The sequence below is a fragment of the Ursus americanus genome, chromosome 12, assembly GCF_024610735.1.
Source record: "Ursus americanus isolate L20-20 chromosome 12, mUrsAme1.1.p, whole genome shotgun sequence".
NCBI lineage: Eukaryota > Metazoa > Chordata > Mammalia > Carnivora > Ursidae > Ursus > Ursus americanus.
Window position 1 is genome coordinate 31,800,788 of NC_142138.1, and position 23,939 is coordinate 31,824,726.

Genomic DNA, 23,939 nt, shown 5'->3' on the forward strand with positions numbered 1-23,939 from the left:
GTAGTTTGTATTTTATTAACAAAAACAAAGGAAGTTTTTTGCCTTTCTGATAGCAATTTAATTTAGATTGAACAAGATAGAATCGTCTCTCTGAGAAGCAGAAGGCCCAGGCATTTAGCTCTAGTTGTTTTTGGCATTCCGCCTGGAGAGGAAAGAATTTTCCTGATGTCATAAAATACCAGAACAAGTTTTTAGCTTAATTGTAAACAGTAATTGTGTGCCAAGAAAATGAGATCTCAGAAATACAATTTTTGACCTAAAATGGCCACCTAGTTAGAACAATTATTGATTTACTTTTAGGTAACATTATTTCTTTGGAAATTTTACTATCTAGGTATAGAGGAAAGCATGACAACTTCCCTTTCCTTGATCCCTGCCATACTTTTGTTTCTTTCAGTGTGAGATCAGAAACTAATTGAATACAGTAAATGGGGGTTATTAAGATTATCCTTTTATCATTCTGTATTTTAAATTAAGTTTGTCCATCATTTCCATATAAATGTAGCTATAAAGTAAGACTATTTTAAATTGCTAATTAACAGCAACAACAAAAACACTTTAATTCCTACAGATGCTGGGATTTTCCACGTTTTGAATCAGGACTTAGTTACTTCATTATTAATTTTTTCTCCCAAAATAATCTCCTTTAAATTATTGTAGTTATGAAAACTTTTTTATTTCTTTGCCTCCTTTATTGCATTTAACATAAAGTTTTCCTAATCAGAAATATACCCTAAAATACAGTGAAGCAGTAATTACTCATTTTGAGTTAAAAAACTAAATTTATATAAGCAGGGTGATTGTGTAAAGGTTTTTTTTTTTTTTTTCATCCTTTCTTTTGTTTTGTTTTTCTTTTTGATCTGAGTTGCCAAAATTGCAATTTCTGCTCTTGGTTTTGGTGTGATGAGGACCTGCAGTGTCAGGTTCTTACAAAGTCAATATTGAAAAAGGCAAGTAATGGTCTGTTCAATTCTGGTTGTTTCTTATGGCCATTCTAATCAAATTATTATGATTTGATTCATCTCAAGCACCAAGCAGGATTCTGAGATACTACAGGCAGTACACTCTTTCTAAAGAAGTTATTTGTAATTTTGTAAAGAAATACACAAACTTTCCCCTGAAAAAGCACATAGCCACTGCTTAAACCACATCTCACTGCTAGCTCAAGTTTGTTTGTAACTAAGCCATGAGATTCAGTGTTTTCTAAGGATATTTATCTTCCGAATTTTCAAGTCATCAAATGATACATTTTTCTTGGCTTAACATTACCTCTTAATAGTGTTTTTCTTGAGTGCTGTTTCTCTAGTTTGATTTTTACTGATCATTATCAGTGAATGAATTTTTTAAAAATGAAAGCAGTATCATCTGCGTACCCTGAATCCTCTTTTTGTTCTTGATTCAGATAATTGATATAAGCAATAGAGGTAAAAGGGAAGAATACGTGTTTTAAAGCATGGAAATGTATTCAGAAATATCATTCTCTAGTTAGGAGTTACTTGAAAATATAGTTAAATGAAAATTATTTGATATTTTTTTAGAAATTATTCTTCCTTTACAGAAAAGCATTATGTTTATTTGCTCTGTATTCAGAATAGCTCATTTATACTTTGGAAAAATCCCTTTTAGGTATTACCGTTTAAATGTGGGAAAACATTTTTTCTCTTTGCCTTTCATTGGTCAGTTTGTGCCTGCAGGTCTGGTTCCGTCACCCAACATGTTTCTCCAGTAGTAACAAAACACTGACTTTTAGGACTGTGGAGCTATTAGTAATTTATGTAATATACTCCTACCCCCCCCCCCCCCCCAATTATTACACTCTCTTTCAAGGCCTGGGACAGTGAGAACAGGAACCATGAACTGAGAAGTGTATGAGTTGAACAAGCTAAATTTATATAGTTAGGAAGTAAGAGAACCAGTGATCCACTTTATTCATGTTTTGAAAATCTCTAATATCCACAATTTTAAAGGCTGGGTTTAAAAATTTTTGGATAAAAATAGAGATGTTTTAAATTTACCATATGACCCAGCTGTTCCACTCATAGGAAACTATAAAAGAGAAATGAAAACATAGGTCCACAAAAAGACATGTAATGTCTTTGTGAATGTTCATAGCAGCATTATTTGTAATGGCCCCAAACTGGGAACAATTTAAAAGTACTATCATCATATGAATGGATAAACAAAATGTGGCATATATGTACACACACACACACACACGCGCGCGCGCACACACACACACATACATGCTGGAATACTACTTAGCAGTTAAAAGGATTGATTTAATAAAACATGCTACAACATGGATGAACCTCAAAAACTATGCTAAATAAAAGTAGTCAGATGTCAAAGGCTATATATATTATTTGATTCCATTTATATGAAATTCATGGAAAAAGCACATTTATAGAGAAAGAAAGCAGATCAGTGGGTTGCCTAGAGCTAGAAGTGGGAGCAGGGGTTAGCTACAGATAGAAACTAAGAGAACTCGTTGGGTTGATGGGAATGATCGATAACTGGATTGTGATGATGGCTGCACAACTCTACAACTTTACTAAAATCTCTGAATTATATATTTGCAATGGGTTAATTTGATAGTATGTAATAAACAAAGCTATTTTTAAAAAGAGAGAAATGTTCTCCATAGTTGAATTTGAAAACAAAACAAAACAAAACACAACTACATAAATTGAAAATTGGATTTTGAACCTATCTTTCCCAGAAGGTTTTAGGCTTAATTCAGTGGATGTCAATGGAAGTTTGTATTAAAAGACTGAAAAAAAAAAAAAAACTTTTAGTAATGCACCTTTACAGTATCCTAGTTCTCTAACGTTTCTTTTCCTCTATGCCTTTTGGTTTATAGTTTACTCAACAACTTTCTTTAAATACTGAAAAGTAGTATTTTTATGATCAGACTTGTGTGTAGTATATTAATCTATACCAGCTTGCTTCTTCAGTTGTTAAGTTTACATATTTAATCAACTGGATCTCTTTTTATTTACTATGTATTTTAAAAAATAAGTTGGATCTTTGTGAGTCAAAGCTGCTTAAAGGATCTCAGGCTAGTAATTGTATAAGCCTTGCTATAAATCTAGATTTTTACCTATCAGATCTTCTTAACCTAAGAGTTATTAAGGTCCTATAATTTTCTTTTAAATCCTAATTCTCTTCCAATGCTGCTTCTTTTGACACACTCAACTAACTAGTGGAAATCATGGTTATAGGTAGTATACCGAACATATATTTGTTTTTGGATTGCAAATTGGTTGGTTGGTTGGTTTTTAAATAATAGCAGTCTTGCTACAGTGTAGGCAAATGTTGATTCTAGAGCATATTCCTTGATCACACAAAGTGGTGATGGTGTCTAGAAAACCTTTTGGAGAGCAGAGGGAATCTAATTGAATATTAAAGTTTTCCATAAGCAGTCAAAATATATGTAATAAAAAGTTGACTGTATAATTGATAACATGCCTGTTAACAATTCAGATGCTAGGCAAAGCAGTACTTGCATAATAATTCATGTTATATTGTTGTGAATTTTGGAAGGATTTTTGCAGTCATTATGTAGTAGCCTTGTCCTTTATCTGAGCTATGTACTTGACTGTTTAGTGTCAAGGAAAACCTCAAAGTTTCATTGGAGCCTTTTTGTCAGCTTTGAGAAATGTCACTTCAGACTGTGTGAATCTTCTCAGGGACTCTGTAATCCTGATTGAGTTACCATTTTTGGCAGAGGAGGAAAGAGGTTTTAACGAAAAGCCAAACCCATAATGTAATAACTTAAAATGTTATTCCTTCTTTTCATGAATTTATTATGAGTCCAAAACATTTAGATGTTGTCTTGTAGAGAGTTAGACTGGGCAAGCTAATTTACTCAGTTTATGTTATTAACTCTCTGTTAAACGATTATATTTGTGGGATGAAAGATGAAACGATTGAAGTAATTTAAGCATTGGTTTAGTCACATTGGTCATGACCTTGAGTTATATACGTAACCTATCATTTATAAAAATCTGTCTCTAGCTTTTTTTTAACACTTGGAGTTATAACTGTACCACTAAAATTTATAAAAAGTTTTGTATGAGCTGCATGTTCATAGTCCTTGTTCTGCTTATACTAGTCATTCTGTTTCTATAAGAGATATCCTAACTGCTATTTGGATATATCATTCAATACATATTTTGACAGTTTTCAGATTATTAGACTTTTCTTGGTCTCTCCAGATTTCTATTCATGGATGAAGGTAAAAATCTAAACATCAGCTGAGACTGTTGGATGAAATAGAATAGATGTATACCTTCTAATGGAAGAAGCCAAATAGAATAAAACATGTAAAACTGGGTCTCTTTGACAGCATGCTGAGTATAATTTTTTATTATTAAGTCTCATATGTGTATGTGTGATTATACTTTATATTGCTTTTGCTTTTCTCTCTTCTCTATCCTGATACTCAAAACACCTTTTAAAGTTTAAATAGACTTTAAGAACTAGTTCATTCTCTATTCAATGAGCACAAGCACCTATCATTTTCATCCCTGTGTACACGAGCAATGCAAAAATGAATAAAATGTATTTCCTGCCCTCAAATTACTGTTTGAACATATTAGAATCTCTTAGTTTAATCTCTTGGATTTATTATAGTTTTAAAATTTTTAGATTTTCTTCCTGCTTGTTTCCTTCATCAGGAATGCCCATAAGGCTCATTAAGAAACTTTGCTACTACTGTAATGATATAAATCCTTGTCAGTATTGATTCTTTAAAAGATCACTATACTAATGTTTTGTGGATTATAATAGAAACTTTCTTTTTTTTTTTTTTAAGATTTTATTTATTTATTTGACAGAGATAGAGACAGCCAGCGAGAGAGGGAACACAAGCAGGGGGAGTGGGAGAGGAAGAAGCAGGCTCATAGCAGAGGAGCCTGATGTGGGGCTTGATCCCATAACGCCGGGATCACTCCTTGAGCCGAAGGCAGATGCTTAACCACTGTGCCACCCAGGCGCCCCCTAATAGAAACTTTCTTTGGTATATAACAGAAAATGCTAATTCAAATATGTGATTGCTTGTGAGCTACATATTACTTAGTTGAACCTTAAAGAACAAGGTCAAGATGTCACTATCTTGTTGTCTGAAGTGAGTTGTCCACAATAGACAGAAATAACCAGTCCAAAGGACTTTATATGTCAGGGGGGTTTACAGCACTTGATTTTAGTCTTCTTTCTACATGCTATTGAAATTAATGCTATCATGTAGTATGCCTAGATAAACAATTTTGTTAGCTAGAATAGGGATAATAATTTTGGAGTCTAAAAAAACATTTTTCATAGGGTGTCCTATTATTAGAATTTTTCCCCTTTCTGCCACAGAAAGAGTTCTATTTAATTAATTCTTAAACAGTAAGAGACCTGAAATAAAGCTAGTTAGTATGAATATAATATTTTATATTATTGATTATGCTCACTGATTATAACGGCACTTAAAGATTTAGGTTATGCATTTTGCATTGATTAGCAAAGACCTATTTCAGTTGACATCTTTTGAAAACTTACATTTATATACTTCAGATTGTCCAACCAGTAGTTTATGAGATAAGAGGTTCCTGGTTTTATTTTCTTATTTACCAGTGGAGCAAAAATTCAGGAATAAATGGTCACTAAAGATGGGGGTTTGGAGGAAGAATTGAAAGCTAAAAATTTGACTTAGGATGGAATGGTCAAAAGTTAGGTAGCTGTTCTGCATTTAGTTATAATGGCATTTTATTAATTAATATTAATATTAATAGATTGTAACCTTAAGTCAGCCAGAGTTTATTAGTAATACAGTTTTTGCAAGTTTAACTTTCAAGAGTTGCAAGTTTTCTTTTTTTTTTTTTTTTTAAGATTTTATTTATTTATTTGACAGAGATAGAGACAGCCAGCGAGAGAGGAAACACAAGCAGGAAGAATCAGGCTCATAGCGGAGGAGCCTGATGTGGGGCTCGATCCCATAACGCCGGGATCACGCCGAGCCGAAGGCAGATGCTTAACCGCTGTGCTACACAGGCGCCCCTGCAAGCTTTTTTCTAATCGTGTCTATCTGTTCATATAGGGTTGAAAGGAGGAGCAGGAGGCACTGATGGACAAGGAGGTACCTTCCGGTACACCTTTCATGGCGATCCTCATGCCACATTTGCAGCATTTTTTGGAGGTTCCAACCCCTTTGAAATTTTCTTTGGAAGACGGATGGCTGGTGGTAGAGATTCTGATGAAATGGAAGTAGATGGAGATCCTTTTAGTGCCTTTGGATTCAGCATGAATGGATATCCAAGAGACAGAAATTCTGTGGGACCATCCCGCATCAAACAAGATCCTCCAGTTATTCATGAACTTAGAGTATCACTTGAAGAAATATATACCGGCTGTACCAAACGGATGAAGATTTCTCGAAAAAGGTTAAATCCTGATGGAAGGAGTTACAGATCTGAGGACAAAATTCTCACCATCGAGATTAAAAAAGGGTGGAAAGAAGGCACCAAAATTACTTTTCCAAGGGAAGGGGATGAAACACCAACTAGTATCCCTGCAGACATTGTTTTTATCATTAAAGATAAAGATCACCCAAAATTTAAAAGGGATGGATCAAATATAATTTACACTGCTAAAATTAGTTTACGAGAGGTAAGTTAATAGGACCTGGGATTCTGAAACAGAATTATGCATCTAATCTTAGGGAATTTATGTAAGTAATAGCTAATATTAAATGCTTAGTACATGTTATTTTTTAAATTCTCATAAGAACCCTCCAGAGGTAGTACTACTATTATACCTCTTTTATGGATAAGATTATATTTTCTAAGTTTAGTTACTTGTACTAACAATTTAAATGCCAACTTTAAGCACTAACCAGATTGTGTACTATGAAGCCTAATACTGGCTTAACTCCACTCAGTTTTTACAGGTATGGTTTATGAGATATGCATTGTAATTGAAGTCCATATATAAGATTTTTTTCTAAAATTGTTAATTTGGAGTAATAATTATATAACAGAAATATTAATTTAAAATAATTTATAAGTGTACTGCTTTAATATGAGTCCTTATTTGTTCTATTTTTAGACACTATTTTTCAAATTGGATTATAATCCTGCAAATATGGCCATGTCGGTTCCCTGCTTAAAATTCTTAAATGATCCCACATAGAATCTACCATAAAGTCCAGAATTTTTAGCTGAAAATGAAAGGTCATTTTAAATCTGATTTCTACCCATAAAGGTTTATGCATTTCCCTAGGTTTGCTCTATTATTATCTTACATACATTAATGTCATCGTCTGAGTTCTAATCTATGGAACACCGTTGTTCCTCATTCTGCCTCAAAACCTGCTACTGATCCAATGTTTAGCTCAAGCATTCTGTACTCTCAGAAGCTAAGGGGGGGCGGGGTAAGCTGGGTGCCCTTTGTCTCACAAAAGACCTCTGCACCTCTGTGCTAACATTATACTGTATTATTATTACCGGTTTGCTTCTGAGTTGCTTGTGCATTCCCTGAGGTGGGGTCTGCGTTCATGGTTCCTAAGCTCAACATCTAGCAGGAATGTGTGGCATATAGGAGACACTCAGTAAACAGTTGTTGACTAAACCAATAAATGTATTTCTTATCCTAATATTTTTCCTTCCAAAGAAGTAGGGAGTTGCTCTTATTCTATTCCTCTCACTGCTAAATTTCTCCCTTTCCTTGTCTAGTTCCATCTCTGCATCTTAAATGTTGTAATGGCAACCCCAAACATTCCATTTCAAGGCAATGTAGAAGACATCCTTTACTTCTCTTTCCTTCTTTCCTTCCCCTTCTCCTTTCCTTCTTTTGTAGTATATCTGATCACGCATGTCCTAAAGGGATTTTTTAATAGGGAAAAAGTCTTGTAATTATTGATATTCTTTTGGAGGTTAAAATTTTACCTTAGTGATTTCATCCTTCACACCCAGTTTTTGTTATTATTGTTGTTGTTGAGCTTTTGAGGTTCTGAAGTTTGTTAATTTTATTTGGTCTATTTCAGGCATTGTGTGGCTGCTCAGTTAATGTGCCAACAATGGATGGAAGAACCATACCCATGTCAATAAATGATATTGTGAAGCCTGGAATGAGGAGAAGAATTATTGGATATGGGCTGCCATTTCCAAAAAATCCTGACCAGCGTGGTGACCTTCTAATAGAATTTGATGTGTCCTTCCCAGATACTATATCCTCATCATCCAAAGAAGTACTTAGGAAACATCTTCCTGCCTCATAGAATGAAAAACTTTGTTACCCATATTTTGATAAGGCACTGAAAATATAAAAGGACTGGCAGTTTACTGATGTAGATGTGAATTCTGTATAAAGATGTGTAAATTATTTTTAGGATTCATTAAATTGCATGAATAGAGACGGGTCAAATAAATAGGCGAAAGGGATTTTTACAGTTAGAGATGAAGAAACAACCGTTCACTGTATTTTATTTCATTTCTCCCAAATCAGAAGTTTTTAGTATTTTGCTTACATGTAAAATTTTTTGTGTATGGAGTTAGTGGATATATTTCTAATAAAGTACTAGACTATCCAAGTACTTTATTTCTTTTATCTTTACATTGTCAGTATGATAGTTTCTCATTTATAATGGAAATTTAAGTTCTTAACTCACCTACACATGTGATATGTATTTCTAGGAAATAAAAACCCAAGTCATTTGGAAATGTGGTTAACTAGATTTAAATCTCCAACTGAAATGCTGCTACAGGGCTGGGACCCGTAAAAGAATATCCTAATGCATATATGTTTTACCATTTTGAGTTTTAAAGTATGCTGTAGCATTTCTTAATAACACGGTTGTAATGTTCTTAAGGCACACCTTTTCATCATAAAAAGGAAATTAATGGCAATTTATCTCCTGTGGAAATCCCAATTGCCTGAATTACTGATATTTTAGAAATAGGCTGTTTTTAAAATGCCATATGTAATTTTATGCAAGTTGACTATATATCTTGGACTTAATAAATTATAGGCACACTTTATTGTCCACTAGTTTAAAATAATTTGTTTAATAATAAATGTGTTTTTAGAGGAAATATTGTTACTTGGAATTAATTTTCCATTACACAGTCTTCTATAACTTACTCATCATATGCTATATGTATCTTATGCAATTTCCCTAAAAAGAATAAACTACCACTATGGTGTTAAACCAAAATATGGGGAAAATAAACACTAACTGCTGCTTATGAATGACACTGCTACTACTTGTTATGCATATAAATATTTTACTTTTTCATATGTATAGATTGCATTTCTTAGGTGTTTTAATTTTTTAAATATATTTACGTTTAAAAAATTATTTTGTTTTTTTTGTTTTTTTTTTTTAATCATAGTAAGAGTGATGTCTCGACACAACGTTTTTGGTTCAAAAGTAACTTTCAGGATGATTGATACATGTACAAGGTGTACTGGGTCCTATCACCCTTTGGCAGAGTACGAGGATTCTTTTATTAGAGATTCAGTAAATAGGTTGTAATCACCACATACTTTACAGCCTTATGCATTGTAATTGACATGCCATAAAGCTTACCTTTTTAAAAGTATATAGTTCAGTGGTTGGTATATTCACAGAGTTGTGTAACCACTAAGTTCAGAACATTTTCATCACCTGAAAAAGATAACTCCATATCTATTAGCATTCACTTCCTATTCTTCAGCACCTGGTGAATACAAATCTACTTTCTGTTTCTACAGATTTGTCTATTCTAGGCATCTAGTACAAATGGGATCAAAGGGTAGGTGGCTTTTTTTCACTTAGCTTCTTTCACTTAACATGATGTTTTCAAGGTACATCCATGTTGCATCATGTATCAGTACTTTGTCCTTTTTTATGGCCAAATAATGTTCCATTCTACAGAGATACCACATTCTGTTTATCCATTTATTAGCTGATGGGCATTTAGGTTATTGCCTCTTTCTGGCTGTTGTGAATAATGCTGCTATGAACATTTTTGTACAAGTTTTTGTGCACATAACTTTTCAGTTTTCTTGGGTATATATCTAAGAATAGAATTGATGGGAACAATCATATGCTTTAGTTGCAAATGGAACCTAGCTGGCTCAGTCGGTAGAGCATGCAACTCTTGATCTTGGGGTTTTGAGTTTGAGCCCCATCCTGGGTGTAGAGATTACTTGAAAATAAATCTTAAAAAAGAAAGGAAAGGAAAGGAAAGGAAAGGAAAGGAAAGGAAAGGAAAGGAAAGGAAAGAAAGAAGGAAGGAAGGAAGGAAGGAAGGAAGGAAGGAAGGAAGAAAGAAAGAAAGAAAGAAAGAAAGAAAGAAAGAAAGAAAGAAAAAGAAAAGAAAGAAAATGGTTGAAAATGCCAGAGAATTCAGCTAATTAGAAGCATAAACTACAAAAATTTCCTCACAGGTCTAAAGAGATAGAGCTGAAAAGCATCAGTCAAGAGTGGTGGATGTGATTTCTGTATTAAACCCACTGTCATTTATTGCAATTTTTTTGATCAAACATTTTCTCCCAAGTTAAATTAAGGTTTTATAGATTAGGTGGATGGATAATCTTTGGACTAAAAAGTATTTTTTTAAAGTACAGAATTATTCTTCTAGTAGTAAAAAAAATTGATTTTCATTGCTATATAGGCACAGTATGCCAGTATCTTTCTTGCCTTAAAGGATACTGATAATGCCTTAGCATGTAGTTGGTGCCCAATTTTTATATGTTGAGTGTTAAATTAATGTAAAAGAGTTTAAAGTTTTCTTATGTAAATTGTGAAAGTACTTTTGATTTTATTTACTTATTTATTCAGTACTTTTGATTTTAAAATGTTCTCTTTAAATTCAGCCACATACTTGGATACCTGAAATAGTTTTGCAATACTAGAGATGCCAGTAAGCTAATTGATAGAGATGTTTATCTTTCCTACAAGAAAAACCAGATTGCTTATGCTTTATAATTAGGATGTTTTTAGGCAAGGCGTGCACTGTTCTGTTCTCACTGACCTACCAGTCTCAATTGTGTTATATAAAGCCACTTCACACGTTTAGTTCATTTACTTTGCTGCCTCTGAAAACATCTGAGTTTGTGACCCTTTATATTTTAGCTCATCACCCCCTGCCTATTATTAGCCTTTCTTGGGGGCAAGCAATTGAAAATACTTTTGCTTGTTTATTTTTAAGAAAAAACCTATAATTTGACTAGTTATGATGGATAAAATGAAATTAATATATGTGATTGGACTCGGTACATGGCTTAGAAGTAATTACTGTATCCTCATATTTCAAGGACTATTAACCTCACAGAGTTAAGGTTAAACATTACCCATAATCTAATAACACAGTGTTTATCCAGCAATCTGTAATGTAGTGTACTGCCTATATACCTGGCTTTTATATATATACGTGTGTGTGTGTGTGTGTGTGTGTGTGTGTGTGTGTGTGTGTATTTCCCACTTTATGGAGAATTATAAAAAGAAAAGTGATTTGTTACTTTTAAATTATAGCTTAATCAATATTTATTTGAATAAATAAGTTCTATAGGTTGAATATTTTAACCTTTTTATCATTTCTTTTTTTTTCTGTGATATTTTTAATTCATAAAATTCATAAAAGTTTTGGAGCTGGGAGAATTTTAGAGATCACGTTTTCTAGATGAAGTAAACCCAGAGATCCTAAGTGACTTGCCTGTAGCTAAAAAGCAAGCTTGTAAGGGAATTCCTGAGATACCTTGTTTCTTATTCTCAGTAACAGTTCCTACCAATATGTTACGATGACTCCTGTTGTTAAATTTCCAAGACTAGGTCAAATTCTGTTAAAGTACATTTACCTACTTTGTGTAGTCTGTGTAATTCAGCACATCTGAAATATTTTGAGTCATTTATGAGCATGTAGAATATGAACCTATCATTTCACGGTGTTAACTAGAAACCTTGAAAGATTAATTATGAAAACTGCTATTTTTTTTAAGAAGGGAATTAAGAGCTCAGAATTGAAATGTATCCATCATTAACTTAAAAAATGTATGCCAATGTTATTCTCAAAATACTTCAAGTTCACATCTGAGCTTTTAGATAAATAATATAAATTGAATTAATATTTTTCCAAGTAAAAAAGTTACTGAAAATTTGTGATATTATATTATTGTAAAGACAGAGAGAGAGAGAGAGGGGAGGTGTTGAGGGGAGGAAGAGGAAGGGAGGAAGAAAAAAAAACCCTGCAGATTTTATTGAGAAAAATTTGTAATGAGTACAATGCATATAGATGCTCTACAATCATTTGCAAATACAGTAATCTCTCCCGAACTAAAAATTGATAGGTACACTTCTCTGTAGCTTTTAGAAATTTGGTTTGAATGAATGCAGTTCCTGAGTCATTCTTACACAGAAAATTGTTTTCAATTTTTTTTTTCTTATTTTAAGTAAACTCCATGCCACACATCAGACTCTAACTCATGACCCCAAGATCAAGAGTCACATGCTCTACTGACTAAGCAAGCCAGGCTCCTTTCTTATAGAGATAATTTTAAAAAGAGGAAACTGGAGATTGGATAAAGAAAAGGAGAGTAAAGTAAATGGCAGAGGAAAGTAAGAAGTTCTGGATACAGCCTTAGACATGAGAAATAAAACCAGCAAAGAACTCCATTCCTATTACTGTTAAAGGGATGGCACTGAGATGAATATGAAAAATCTGGACAGAAAGCAGTGTTAAGTTATAATAGGTTCTGTACTAGAGAAGAGCTTGAGAAATATTTACATTTTTTAATAAATTAAAAGTTACATATTTTATTTTTTTTATTAAGAGTTTTTTTTAAAGATTATTTATTTGAGAGAGAGAGAGAGTGAGCATAAGCAGTGGGGAGGGGCAGAGAGACAGAGAGAAGCAGACTCCCCGCTGAGCATAGAGCCCAATTTGGGGCTTGATCCAAGGACCCTGAGATCTGACCTGAGCCAAAGGCAGATACTTAACTGCACTGATCCACCCAGGCACCCCTAAAAGTTACACAATATTTTAAATCAATTATATATTTTGCATCTCTAGGACTGGGTATGGAGGGGTTCGAGAGACAGCATTAACTGAGAATCATAAGATCTGAAAAGTATTAAACATTTAGAATGAGGTTAGGCTTCTTTTCTTAATTGTCTTATTAATGTGCCTAGCAGGTCCAATAGAACAAAAACAAATTTGAAGTGGGAATGGGAGATCCTGAAAGGTTTCTAGTGAGTGACATATGATAAACCATATATTTATTATTAATTAAATAATAGACTATTAATAAAAAATAGACTATTCTGTTTTTATTTATTTTATTCATTTTTTAAAAGATTTTATTAGAGAGAGAGAGGGAGAGCATAACTGGTGGGGAGGGGCAGAGAGAAAGGGAGAGGGAGAAGCAGACTCCCCACTGAGCATAGAGCCCAATTTGGGGCTTGATCCCAGGCCCCCAAGATCATGACTTGAGCCAAAGTCAGATGCTCATCCGACTGAGCTACCCAGGTGCCCCTCTCCTTATTTAATACAATCTTAATTTTAGAGAACCTAAAAACTAACTTCTTAGGGTTGTGCCTAAAACTTTTTTTTTTCCCACAGCAACTTAAATTCCTCAGCTAATCCTTTCTCTTCTTCAATGGTTTCAGAAACAACCCTCTCAGATGGGGAAATTATATTGTACTGTGGTTTTTATAAATTACACTCCCTTACTTATTAAAGCAATCATGAAAATGGGCACAGCCAACTTCAGAGGATTAATTACACAATAGGAATAGTTTTAGGGGCACCTGGGTGGCTCAGTTGTTAAGTGGCTCTTGATCTCAGCTCAGGTCTTGATCTCAAGGTTGTGAGTTTGAGCCCCGTGTTGAGGCTACTTAAAAAAAAAAGGAATTGTTATACATTTTATGCCCTTTTCCCAGAGTATTTGATGCATAAATTTTGGAGGAGATTGTTAGAAGTTAAAATTGGAACCCTGAACTGATAATGGGGCCTTAGTATTATTTAAAAATTAATTGCTGGGTTAGTTATATAGGTTTATTCTCATGAAGTTTAAAAAGGGTATACACGATGACCAAGTGGGATTTATTCTAAGTGTGCAGGGCTGGTTTACTATTTATAATTTCTCTAATACATCCTTGTTTTCACCTCCTTTGTACTGTTGTTGGCAAATAATAGTATGTTATAGTCACAAGAACACATTACATATACCTTGTTTCATACAATTGCTTTTTAAATCAGTTAAGAAGAAATATACATTTATACTGTCTTTTATAATTACATAATTACCTTTGCCAATGCTCTTTGTTTGCTCATGTGGATTTGAATTTACTGACCTGGGCTCCTTGCTTTCAGCCTGAAGAATTTTTGACAGTATTTATTGTAAGGTGGGTCTGCTATCAACAAATTCATTTGATTTTGTTTATCTGGGTAGATCTTTATTTTGCCTTCATTTTTGAAAGATAGCCTTGCTAGATACAAGATTCTTGGTTGACAGATTTTTTTCTTTGAGCACTTTGAATATGTCATTTCACTGTCTCTGGCCTCATTATTTCTGGTTATAGGTGAACCAATCTTATTGGGGTTCCTTTGTAAATAATGAGTCATTAGTCTCTTGCTAATTTTGAGATTATCTCCTTGTCTTTGGCTTTTAGCATTTTTATTCTGATGTCTGTGGATCTCCGTGCTTATCCTATATTGAGTTTGTTTATATTTATATTAATGTTTTTCAATAAATTTGGGACATTTCCAGCCATTATTTATTCAAATATTTTTTTCTGCTCCTTTCTTTCTCTCTTCTCCTTCTGGTTTTGCATATATTGGTATCCTTAATGGTGTTTCACCATTCTCTGCGGCTCTGTTCATTTTTCTTCATTCTTTTTCTCTCAATTCTTTGGATTGCATAATCTCATCAATATATCTTCAAGTTTGCTAATTATTTTTTCTGCCAGTTCAAATCTACTGTTGAGCCCCTCTAGTAAATTTATCATTTCATTTATTGTCCTTTCAGCTCTAGGATTTCCATTTGGTTCTTTTCTATGATTTCTCTTTATTGATACTCTTCATTTGATGAGACATTGTCATCATATTTCCCTTACTTAGTTTATCATGGTTTCCTTTTTTTTTGTTCTTTGAACATATTTACAATGACTTCTTCTAAGTTTTGTCTTTTTAATCCAACACCTGGTTTCTTCAGAAGCAGTTCTTTTGCCTTCTTTTTTCCCCTGAGGTATGAGTCATACTTTCCATTTCTTTGCATGTCTTGTGATTTTGTTGTTGCTGTTGTTGGATATTAGGCATTTTAGATAATACAGCAACTCTGGGTACTAGTTCCCAACCTCCTCTAGGACTTGTTATTTACTTGTTTGGTGACTGGCTGAGTTATTTTAGTCAAGTCTATTTCCCCCATAAAGCGAAGCCTCTGATGTTGCTCTTCAGAGAATGCAGGCTTGGGTATGTCCATAGTCACCCTGGGATAATAGTGTTTTTGGCAAGGTTCTCTCTTTTTCCCTGACCACACCCACCTGTTAAACTATACTAATTGCTGACTGATATTCTATTGTTTTCAACAACGCCTTTGGGTCATAAATTGCTCAGCAAACTGATTAAATCAAAGTAGGATTCCTTTGAAGGGATAGTTCTGAAATTTTGTTTCAGATGTGTTCTGATCCCTTGGAAGGCACCTCCTCTTTGTCTTTTTCCTCTTGTCTCTCTGGCAAACCTGTGCTGGCCGGTAGGGAAGGGGTAAGAACAATGATAATTTTTTGGGGGGGTGACAACCCTGCTTTAGAAGCTGAATATGGGGATGGGGGTCAATTTGGGAGTAGCCCCACGATTCTTTAGCTTGTCTCTCCCAGCATGGAAACCCTGCCCCTTGAGCCAGGCTAAGGGCCGCGAGAGCTCCAATATTTTCAGTAGAGCTGCCCCCAAGGTGGATCCTTCTCTCCCAAGAAGGGGGGCATGGTGGTGGAAGAAGGGAGTCCCCCAACTCTCCTTCACATTCACCAGAATTTAGCCTAGCAACAAGTAGCTGGGGCAGGATGAGAAATGATGAGGTCCTGCCCTTCCCAGGAAGATAATCCTTTGAGTGAATTATAATTCTTCAGATTGGAGAAACAGGAATATTCCTAGCTATGGTAGTCTCTAGTGGACTTTCCATCTTACTGAGCTAGAAAGGAGAAGGATAGAGTGGGTCTTGGCCAAACACCACAGATTCTCACTGTTTCTATAAAACTTTAATAGGTTTTATTGAATAAATGTTTCTTCATTTGTTGTATGACTTTAGAACCATTTCCAGAGACCTTAAATAGGTGTTTAAAATTTTTTTTCATTAGTTTCACTAGGCAGTAGTTCTGCATAACTTCTCATGCTGTCTTATAGTTGAGGCTCACACAGTTTAAGCCTTGACATATTAAAAAAAAGATTGTTTCTTGGAAGGGTGATAGGTATGTTGCTTATAATATTTTTAGTTGTTCATATTTGTGCAATTATCAAAATGCCTAAACTACTAATAATGTGTTTTAACAAATGACTTTGGAGAAAGAAGATCAATGTATCATTTCTTTTTTTATAAGTAATGTTTTTGCTTACTTCTGAAGTATAGGCTGAAATAATTAAAATACATAATAATATAGTACTAGAGGGTGGCCTATTTAAAATATGACCCACTTAAGATGAAAAGCAAAGTGAGGTTGGAAAGAATACTACTAAGCATCAGGTTATACCAATAAATAACATTTGTGACCTTGTCAAGTTGTTTAACCTCACTGCCTTAGCTTTTTCTTATTAGTAAAATTAAATGTTTAATAAGATGATCTCAAGGGGCACGTCTCTGGCTCAGGTGGTAGAGCATGTGACTCTTGATCTCAGGGTCATGAGTTCAAGCCCCATGTTGGGCACGGATCCCGCTTAAAATTAAAAAACAAATAAGTAAAATAATAAGATGCTCTCTAAGTCTTAGGCAACTTGAAAATATTGTATTCCTAACAAGGACTATTAAAGAATGATGACTTCTAAATTTTATTTTAAAATTGCTTATTTATGGAGGGCACTTCATATAATGAGCACTAATAAAAAATCGCTCATTTACTTATTTTACAGGGAGTCAAATTTTCAAAATTAGGATTACATTTTTTTATTTAATTTTTTTCACATAATGATATATCTATCGAAAAGAGACTGGAAGAAAACAAACCAAAACATTTAAAAGTGATGATCTCAGGATGGTAGGATTAAGGGTAACTACTGCTTTCATCTTCATTTTCAAATTTAAAACGTTTTCTCCAAGGAGCACATGCTGTATTTATAGCCATAAAGTTGTTTTACAGTGACCCCTGTTTAAAGTACTGTATTAATTGCAATTTTGATGACTGTTGTTAGATGACAATGACACTAGATAAGGTCTATCCTCCTGTAGATGAAACTGCCTTGATTATACCATAAATTTAATTCACTAGAATCTAGTTTTTTTTTTTTTTTTTTTTACTCATGGGCCAGAAGTTTATTTGTATCGTTGACAACTTTAGAAGGTCCTGCACGTTTCCTAAAAGAATAAAGTACTGTACTAATCTTAGTACTAGTACTGGTAATAGTGTTAGGGTGGAAAAGAATAATGTATGCCTTTTATAGTTATAACAAAGTCACAGTATATGATACAGGGAATTTAAATTAGGTAATGTTACTGTTTCATCATGCTTTGAAATTTAAACTATTTATAGGATTAATATGGTTTTAAAAAATTGATACAGGGAACAAAATTAGAAAAGCAGTTTGGCCATTTCTCAATTATTCTTCACTTAACCCTATTTTTTTTCTCAAAGTTGTTAGTAGGAATAATAATCATAGAAGTTTAGAAACTTTAAAATATCTATTAATAAGCTTGTTAGAATTCATTTTCAAATATACCTACATTATAACATAGTTCAAAAAGTTAATAAACTACAAAAATTTCATAAACAAGTAAAACTACTCTGTAATTCAAAGGAAATAAAAATTCTTAAATATTAGGCTATTTTCTAGAGGCATGTAATACATAGTATTGTTTTGTTTTTTACTTTTTGCCAGCAAGAATACATTGCTTACATTTGTGCATGAATGTTTATGTATATTAGTTTGAACCATATGAAGTTATATTCAATTTTTTTGATCTATAAAAATAGCAATATGAAATTAGCTGACTTTTGACTTATGAAAATAATTTCATATACATATACAGAGTTTCATAAAACATCACCTATCATTCCTAGATGGAATGACCCAGATATTTTCTATTTTACTCTAGTTCATTACATTTTTTTCTGATTGTAAAAGAACAATTACCCAACATTTGCAGCAACATGGACAGGACTGGAGCTTATGCTAAGTGAAATAAGTCAAGCAGAGAAAGACAATTATATGGTTTCACTCATTTGTGGAACATAAGGAATAGCGGGGAGATCAGTAGGAGAAGGAAGGGAAGAATGAAAGGGGGTAAACAGAAGGGGGAATTAACCACAAGAGACTATGGACTCCGGGAAACAAACTGAGGGTTTCAGAGGGGAGGGGAGTGGGGAATTGGGTTGGGCCGGTGATGGGTATTAAGGAGGGCACGTATTGCATGGAGCACTGGGTGTTATATGCAAACAATGAATCATGGAACACTACATCAAAAACTAATGATGTACTGTATGGTGACTAATATAACATAATAAAAAATTTTAAAAAAAGAAAAAAAATTTTTTTCTGATTGTATCCCACTGCATTAATTTCATGATTTACATTTGTGAACTAACTTTACAGTCTGAAAAACACTTGTAGGTATTCTGATAAGGATATAAATGTAGTGAGTGCCAAAATTTAAACTTAATTGTCAGATTGTTTAAATTCAATTATTTTATTTTTATGAAATTCACTTTTTAATAATTTTTATTTTTATAAGTTGGCTCCCCACCCAATGGTGGGGCTCAGATTCATGACCCTGAGATCAAGAGTCACATGCTGTACTGACTGAGCCAGCCAGGCACCCCTATTTTTATTAAATCCACTTTTAAACTACTGACTGGAATGTTTTCACTCATTATTTGTTTGCTGAAACAGTAGTAAATATTGTTTTTTCTTGGTCATGGGACAAATTCTAATAAAAGACAACTATTTCAATTAATTAATAGATGGAGTTCATTCCCTTCCCTCCCCCAGAACTTAGGATAATTATATAAATAACAATGTAAATTTCTATTAAACTTACCATTATTAAAGGCCCATATCAGCTATGACACATTCGGACTTCCTTTGAATTCTGCTTATACATTACTTTAGCAATACATTTGATTAGTTGGTAACATTTAAAAAAATTAAATCTACAAACCAAAAACCTTATTATAAAAATCTTACCTATAGAGAGATAGGTATTTTAGTAAGAAACAGAAATGTCTTAAATTTCTCATTCAATTTATTTAGAATATTAGTTCAGAACAGATTTGAGTGAGCTCAATTCTGATGTGTTGCTTTACTCTGAAGGGAAGATAAATGAAGCACACTTCTTACTTAAATTTTTTTTTAATTTGCTTTAAATTTTAAAAGTGAATTTAAAATTGGCTTTTAAGAACTTCCATTCTCTTTGCCAGCATCACAACCACCTCAGGACCATATATGAGAAAAGAAAATACCATTCAGAGTGTCTGACTGAATTCTATTTTCACATTTCTTAATTTGATGGTAATCATCAGCAACCACAAAAATAATGTAGGAAAATGTTTCCCAAGTTGTTGTGTTCATTGTTTTCATCTGTAAGCATTAAATGTAATCTTGATGTTTGAGGAGGTTGTACAGGTTTTTACTTGTAGGCTGTTGGAGTTCATAGACCTTTGGGTAAGTGTCCTCTTTATTACTGCTATTTCAGTTCAGGGTGTGCTGCTGGGATATAAATAAATGGGCCACATACCTATATCTCTAAAGCGGCAGCCAAGAAATTATCTAATAACTATTCTTCAGAAACATTAGAAATTATTAGACAAATAATTTGCATTAAGTGGTGTGTGTGTATAAATTCCAAAGTCATGAAAATATATTTTCAGAAAAACTAAGATCATCTTTTCTCCAGAAAAAAACAATCAAGAGTACTTATTAGTTGACTAAGTATATTTGGAAGATTCTACCTTGTTAGGTAAATCATACATAGTGCTGTTAGCCAGGGATCTCCAGAGAAAGAGAATCAATACAATAGGTAGATAGATAGATAGATAGATAGATAGATAGATAGATAGATAGATAGATTAAGCCAAACAACCAGGAAAGCCAGTGACATAATTCAGCCCAAATCCAAAGGCTTAAAAACGTTTGCCTGGTTTGCTTGTATAAGACCTGGAGTCTGAAGGCTCTACAACTAAGAGTTCCGATGTCCCCAGGGCAGGAAAAGATGGACATCTCAGCTTAGAGAGAAAGGAATTTGCCCTTCTTTTTCCTTTTGTTCCTTTGTTGCCCTCAAAAGATTGGATGATGCCCACCCACAATGGTGAGGGCAGATCTCTTTATTTAGCTGACTAAATCAAATGCTGATCTCTTCCAGAAACTCCTTCACAGTCACACCCAGAAAAAATGTTTTACTAGCTATGTTGGCATCCCTTAGGCCAGTCAAGCTGCTGACACAAAATTAACTATCGCACATAGGGAGCACTTAAATTATATGTTATTATTGTAAAGAAGAATGCTTCTCATTTCCCACCCAGAACACACAAGGAAATCATAATTGTTTCAATTATTACATATATTACCTCATTTAAAGAAATAATCTATCTGGCTCAATAGTAAATATTAGCTTTTATTAGTCATTGCATCTTATTCATTCAATACTAAACATTTAAGAGCAAACTATATGCCAGGCATTAAATTCATGAAGATTTGAGGGTTTCTACTTCCCAGCCAGGACAGGAAAGCAAGCCAAGAGCTGTCTGATAATCAACCCTAGAGAAAACATAGAGCTAGTTGGAAACAGAAGAAGCTGTGTAGAGATTTAGGCTCTGCTGAACGAACTCATTTGTAAGGGCTAATAGACGGCAGGCTCGTGAGGCAACAGTGAGAGGATTCGTTGGAGGAAAGCGTCTCAAGTCTGCTCTTGCCTTTTTCCAGCACTACCTTGTAATAGACATTACCCGTAGCTTTACACCCAAAATTGAAGGCAACAGCCCAGGTTGCAGACACTGATAACTGCAGAGTGTTACAAGGGCAATGCAAAGCCTTGGTGTCAAGAGGTGTTGATGAAAACAAATGTAGACAGACTGATAGTCCTTAGATGGCCATTGTTCTTTCTCCTTCTCAAAGCCCTTGGGCTGGTAAATTACTTCCCCCAGTGTGCTTCTTACTAAGGATTTAAAGGTAAATTCTGACAAAGGAGTTGCCTAATGGATAAGCAGCATAGCAGAATGATCAATAGTATTTAGGCAGTGCCTGGGGTCCTGCGCCTTTAGGCTCCTCCCAAGTCCATAAACTCATTCAGCTAGGGCCCTAGTTGTAGGCCCTTTGTCAATTTACATTATCGGCTAGAGTAACTCAGGGAATGTGGCCAAAGTAAATAGATACCAGACAATTTTCTTTCCATTAAAAGTGGACAATCAAGCAAACTGTCCAAAGTTCTTCACACTGGGAAGATTTCCCTTCACCATGTCTTTCAGGGTCATCCTGAGTAGGTTGTAATGCAGTAGCTTTCCATTTCTGGCTGGTGCCAGCATGCTGTGCAGATCCAGGCCTGTGTGTTTTCCTCCTTTATAACCAGTCTTTACTTGGCCCCAGTCTTGCCATGTCATTTATACGTAATGGAATGCATCATTCTATTAATTCCCTTAATAATGGAGTACGTGTTTCAACTTTATGACTTGGTTGACCAAGTAACACTCATTGCACGAGGAGTAGCTCAGGTTACATAATCACTTGGTGTCCCACAATCAGGTGATGGGTCTCTACCAGCATCTGTCAGTAGGTCAGGAGCTGCTTTTCAAAGAGAAAATGGTTGTCGGCAGCAGAGGGCATGCCTATACTCCAAAATCCTAGGGGTTTGCCTATGATTCTCCTATTGGGATTCATCAGAGGCTCCATCAATCTATATATGCTACAATATTCCATATACCCTCGAGTTGAATTTTGAAAAGGGGGCTATCAGGCTGCCATATTGGGAAAGAGCTTTCTAAGAGTACTATAAGCAAAGGGCAGTAGTATTTAGGAAGCTGCCAATACTCTAACAGGGCTAAAATACAGGTTTTGATTTGGGAGAAGCAGAGGAATAGGTGGGAACTGGCACTAGATGTATGCTATGTTAGGGTAGTTGTATTTTATCCTGTAAGCCAGTGGTTCCCAAATTTAGGGTGAATCAGAGTCACCTGGAGAGCTTGTTAAAACATGGATGGTAGTTTTGGGATGGGACCTAAGAGTGCATTTATAAAAAGTTCCTGGCTGATGCTGATAGTCCTGGTCTGGAGACCACACTTTGAGAACTACTGCTATTAGCAACAGAAAAGAAAAACAAATAGGAAAGTAACACAGTTAGATTTAAGTTTGCTAAGATCATTCACAGGTAGAAGTATGCCAGATGGATAAGGAAGATAGAGCACAGGAGAAATGAGATCAGCTGGAAGACAAAAATGATTGTGTTAAGAGATTATGAGGGCTCGAGTTAAAGTTAGCAATAGAAATGGGAAGGAAAGAGAAAACAATTTCAAAAAATATTTAGCATTTTTTAAAATGCCGATACTGTGCCTAAATATTTTCCCTTGATTTTTTATGGCACTCTGGATCTTTTCAAAGCATTTGAGATCCTGGCAAAGAAGAAAGTGCTATAATGACAAAGGATGGAATAAACTTTCCTTGGAGAAACATATTTAATTCCCAGAAAAGAAATATCTGTTAAAAACTTGAAACATATCAGCAAAACTGAATCATCTTTTATTTTAATAACCACAAAGATGGTAAATTTTTAAATTTTCTCTTTAAGTAGGAATAATCATTTTCATGTTTTAAATGATACAGACTGATAAAAAGTTAAAGCAGTCCCATAGTTTATATTAAATCATAGAATTATATCACTTTTAAAAAAAGAATTATATTACTTTTTTTTTTTAAAGATTTTATTTATTTATTTGACAGAGAGAGACAATGAGAGAGGGAACACAAACGGGGGGAGCAGGAGAGGGAGAAGAAGGCTTCCCGCTGAGCAGGGAGCCCAATGCGGGGCTCGATCCCAGGACCCTGGGATTATGACCTGAGCTGAAGGCAGATGCTTAACGGCTGAGCCACCCAGGTGCCCCCAGAATTATATTACCCTTATACTTAAGGGAACCTTAGGTGGTTCCATCCAACTCTCAGTTCTGTTTCAAACAAACAAACAAACAAAAAATAACCAGTGAGGAAACTGGTGTCCAGAGCTGTTAAATGACATGCCCACAAGCTAGTTAGTGGTAGAGCTTAGACTAGGTTTACTCACTGTTGGTCTGGTGTTCTGCATTAACCATATTATTGGTTATTATCAGCTACTCACAAAATAAAATTCAAACTTCTTCCTGGTATTCAAGACCATATATAGTCTGGTATCAACCTGCTTTTTAATTATATATGTTGAAACTCTAACCCTAGGGACGAGTTTGTAAGATATGTCATTCACATCTACTTATGTTTGGCTTCTGTGGGAAGAAAGCCCCCCAATTTTTCTCCTTGTATCATTCTAATTTCATCTTCTGTCAAAATCAAGCTCTACCTCAGATGTGAGACATTCCTGATCTCTCTGATCAGAATCAATCTTTTCCTCATTCTGTTTCTTTCCTTGCAGAGCTTATTATATTCCATCTTATACAATTAACAGTTATGTTAATCTTCCTCACTAGAGTGGGTCTTCTTGGAAATTGACTTTTCTTCCCCAATGTTTAGGAAAGGCCTAATGCAAAACAATTTCTCAATAAATGTTGGAGTGAATTTATGCTGAATAATTTAAATAGTAGA

The 23,939-nt window shown here is 34.3% G+C and overlaps 1 protein-coding gene across 2 annotated transcripts in view; it reads left to right on the forward strand.

The window, feature by feature from the left end:
- DNAJB4 (DnaJ heat shock protein family (Hsp40) member B4) overlaps positions 1-9,340 on the forward strand; it is a 41,859-nt gene extending 32,519 nt beyond the window's left edge. For both annotated transcript variants that reach the window (XM_045801949.2, XM_045801948.2), the window contains exons 2-3: positions 6,083-6,651; positions 8,027-9,340. In XM_045801949.2, coding sequence (XP_045657905.1) covers positions 6,217-6,651; positions 8,027-8,260 — 669 coding nt within the window. In that variant the 5' untranslated portion in view covers positions 6,083-6,216 and the 3' untranslated portion in view covers positions 8,261-9,340. The remainder of the gene's footprint in view (positions 1-6,082; positions 6,652-8,026) is intronic.
- The last annotated feature ends 14,599 nt before the right edge of the window (positions 9,341-23,939 follow it).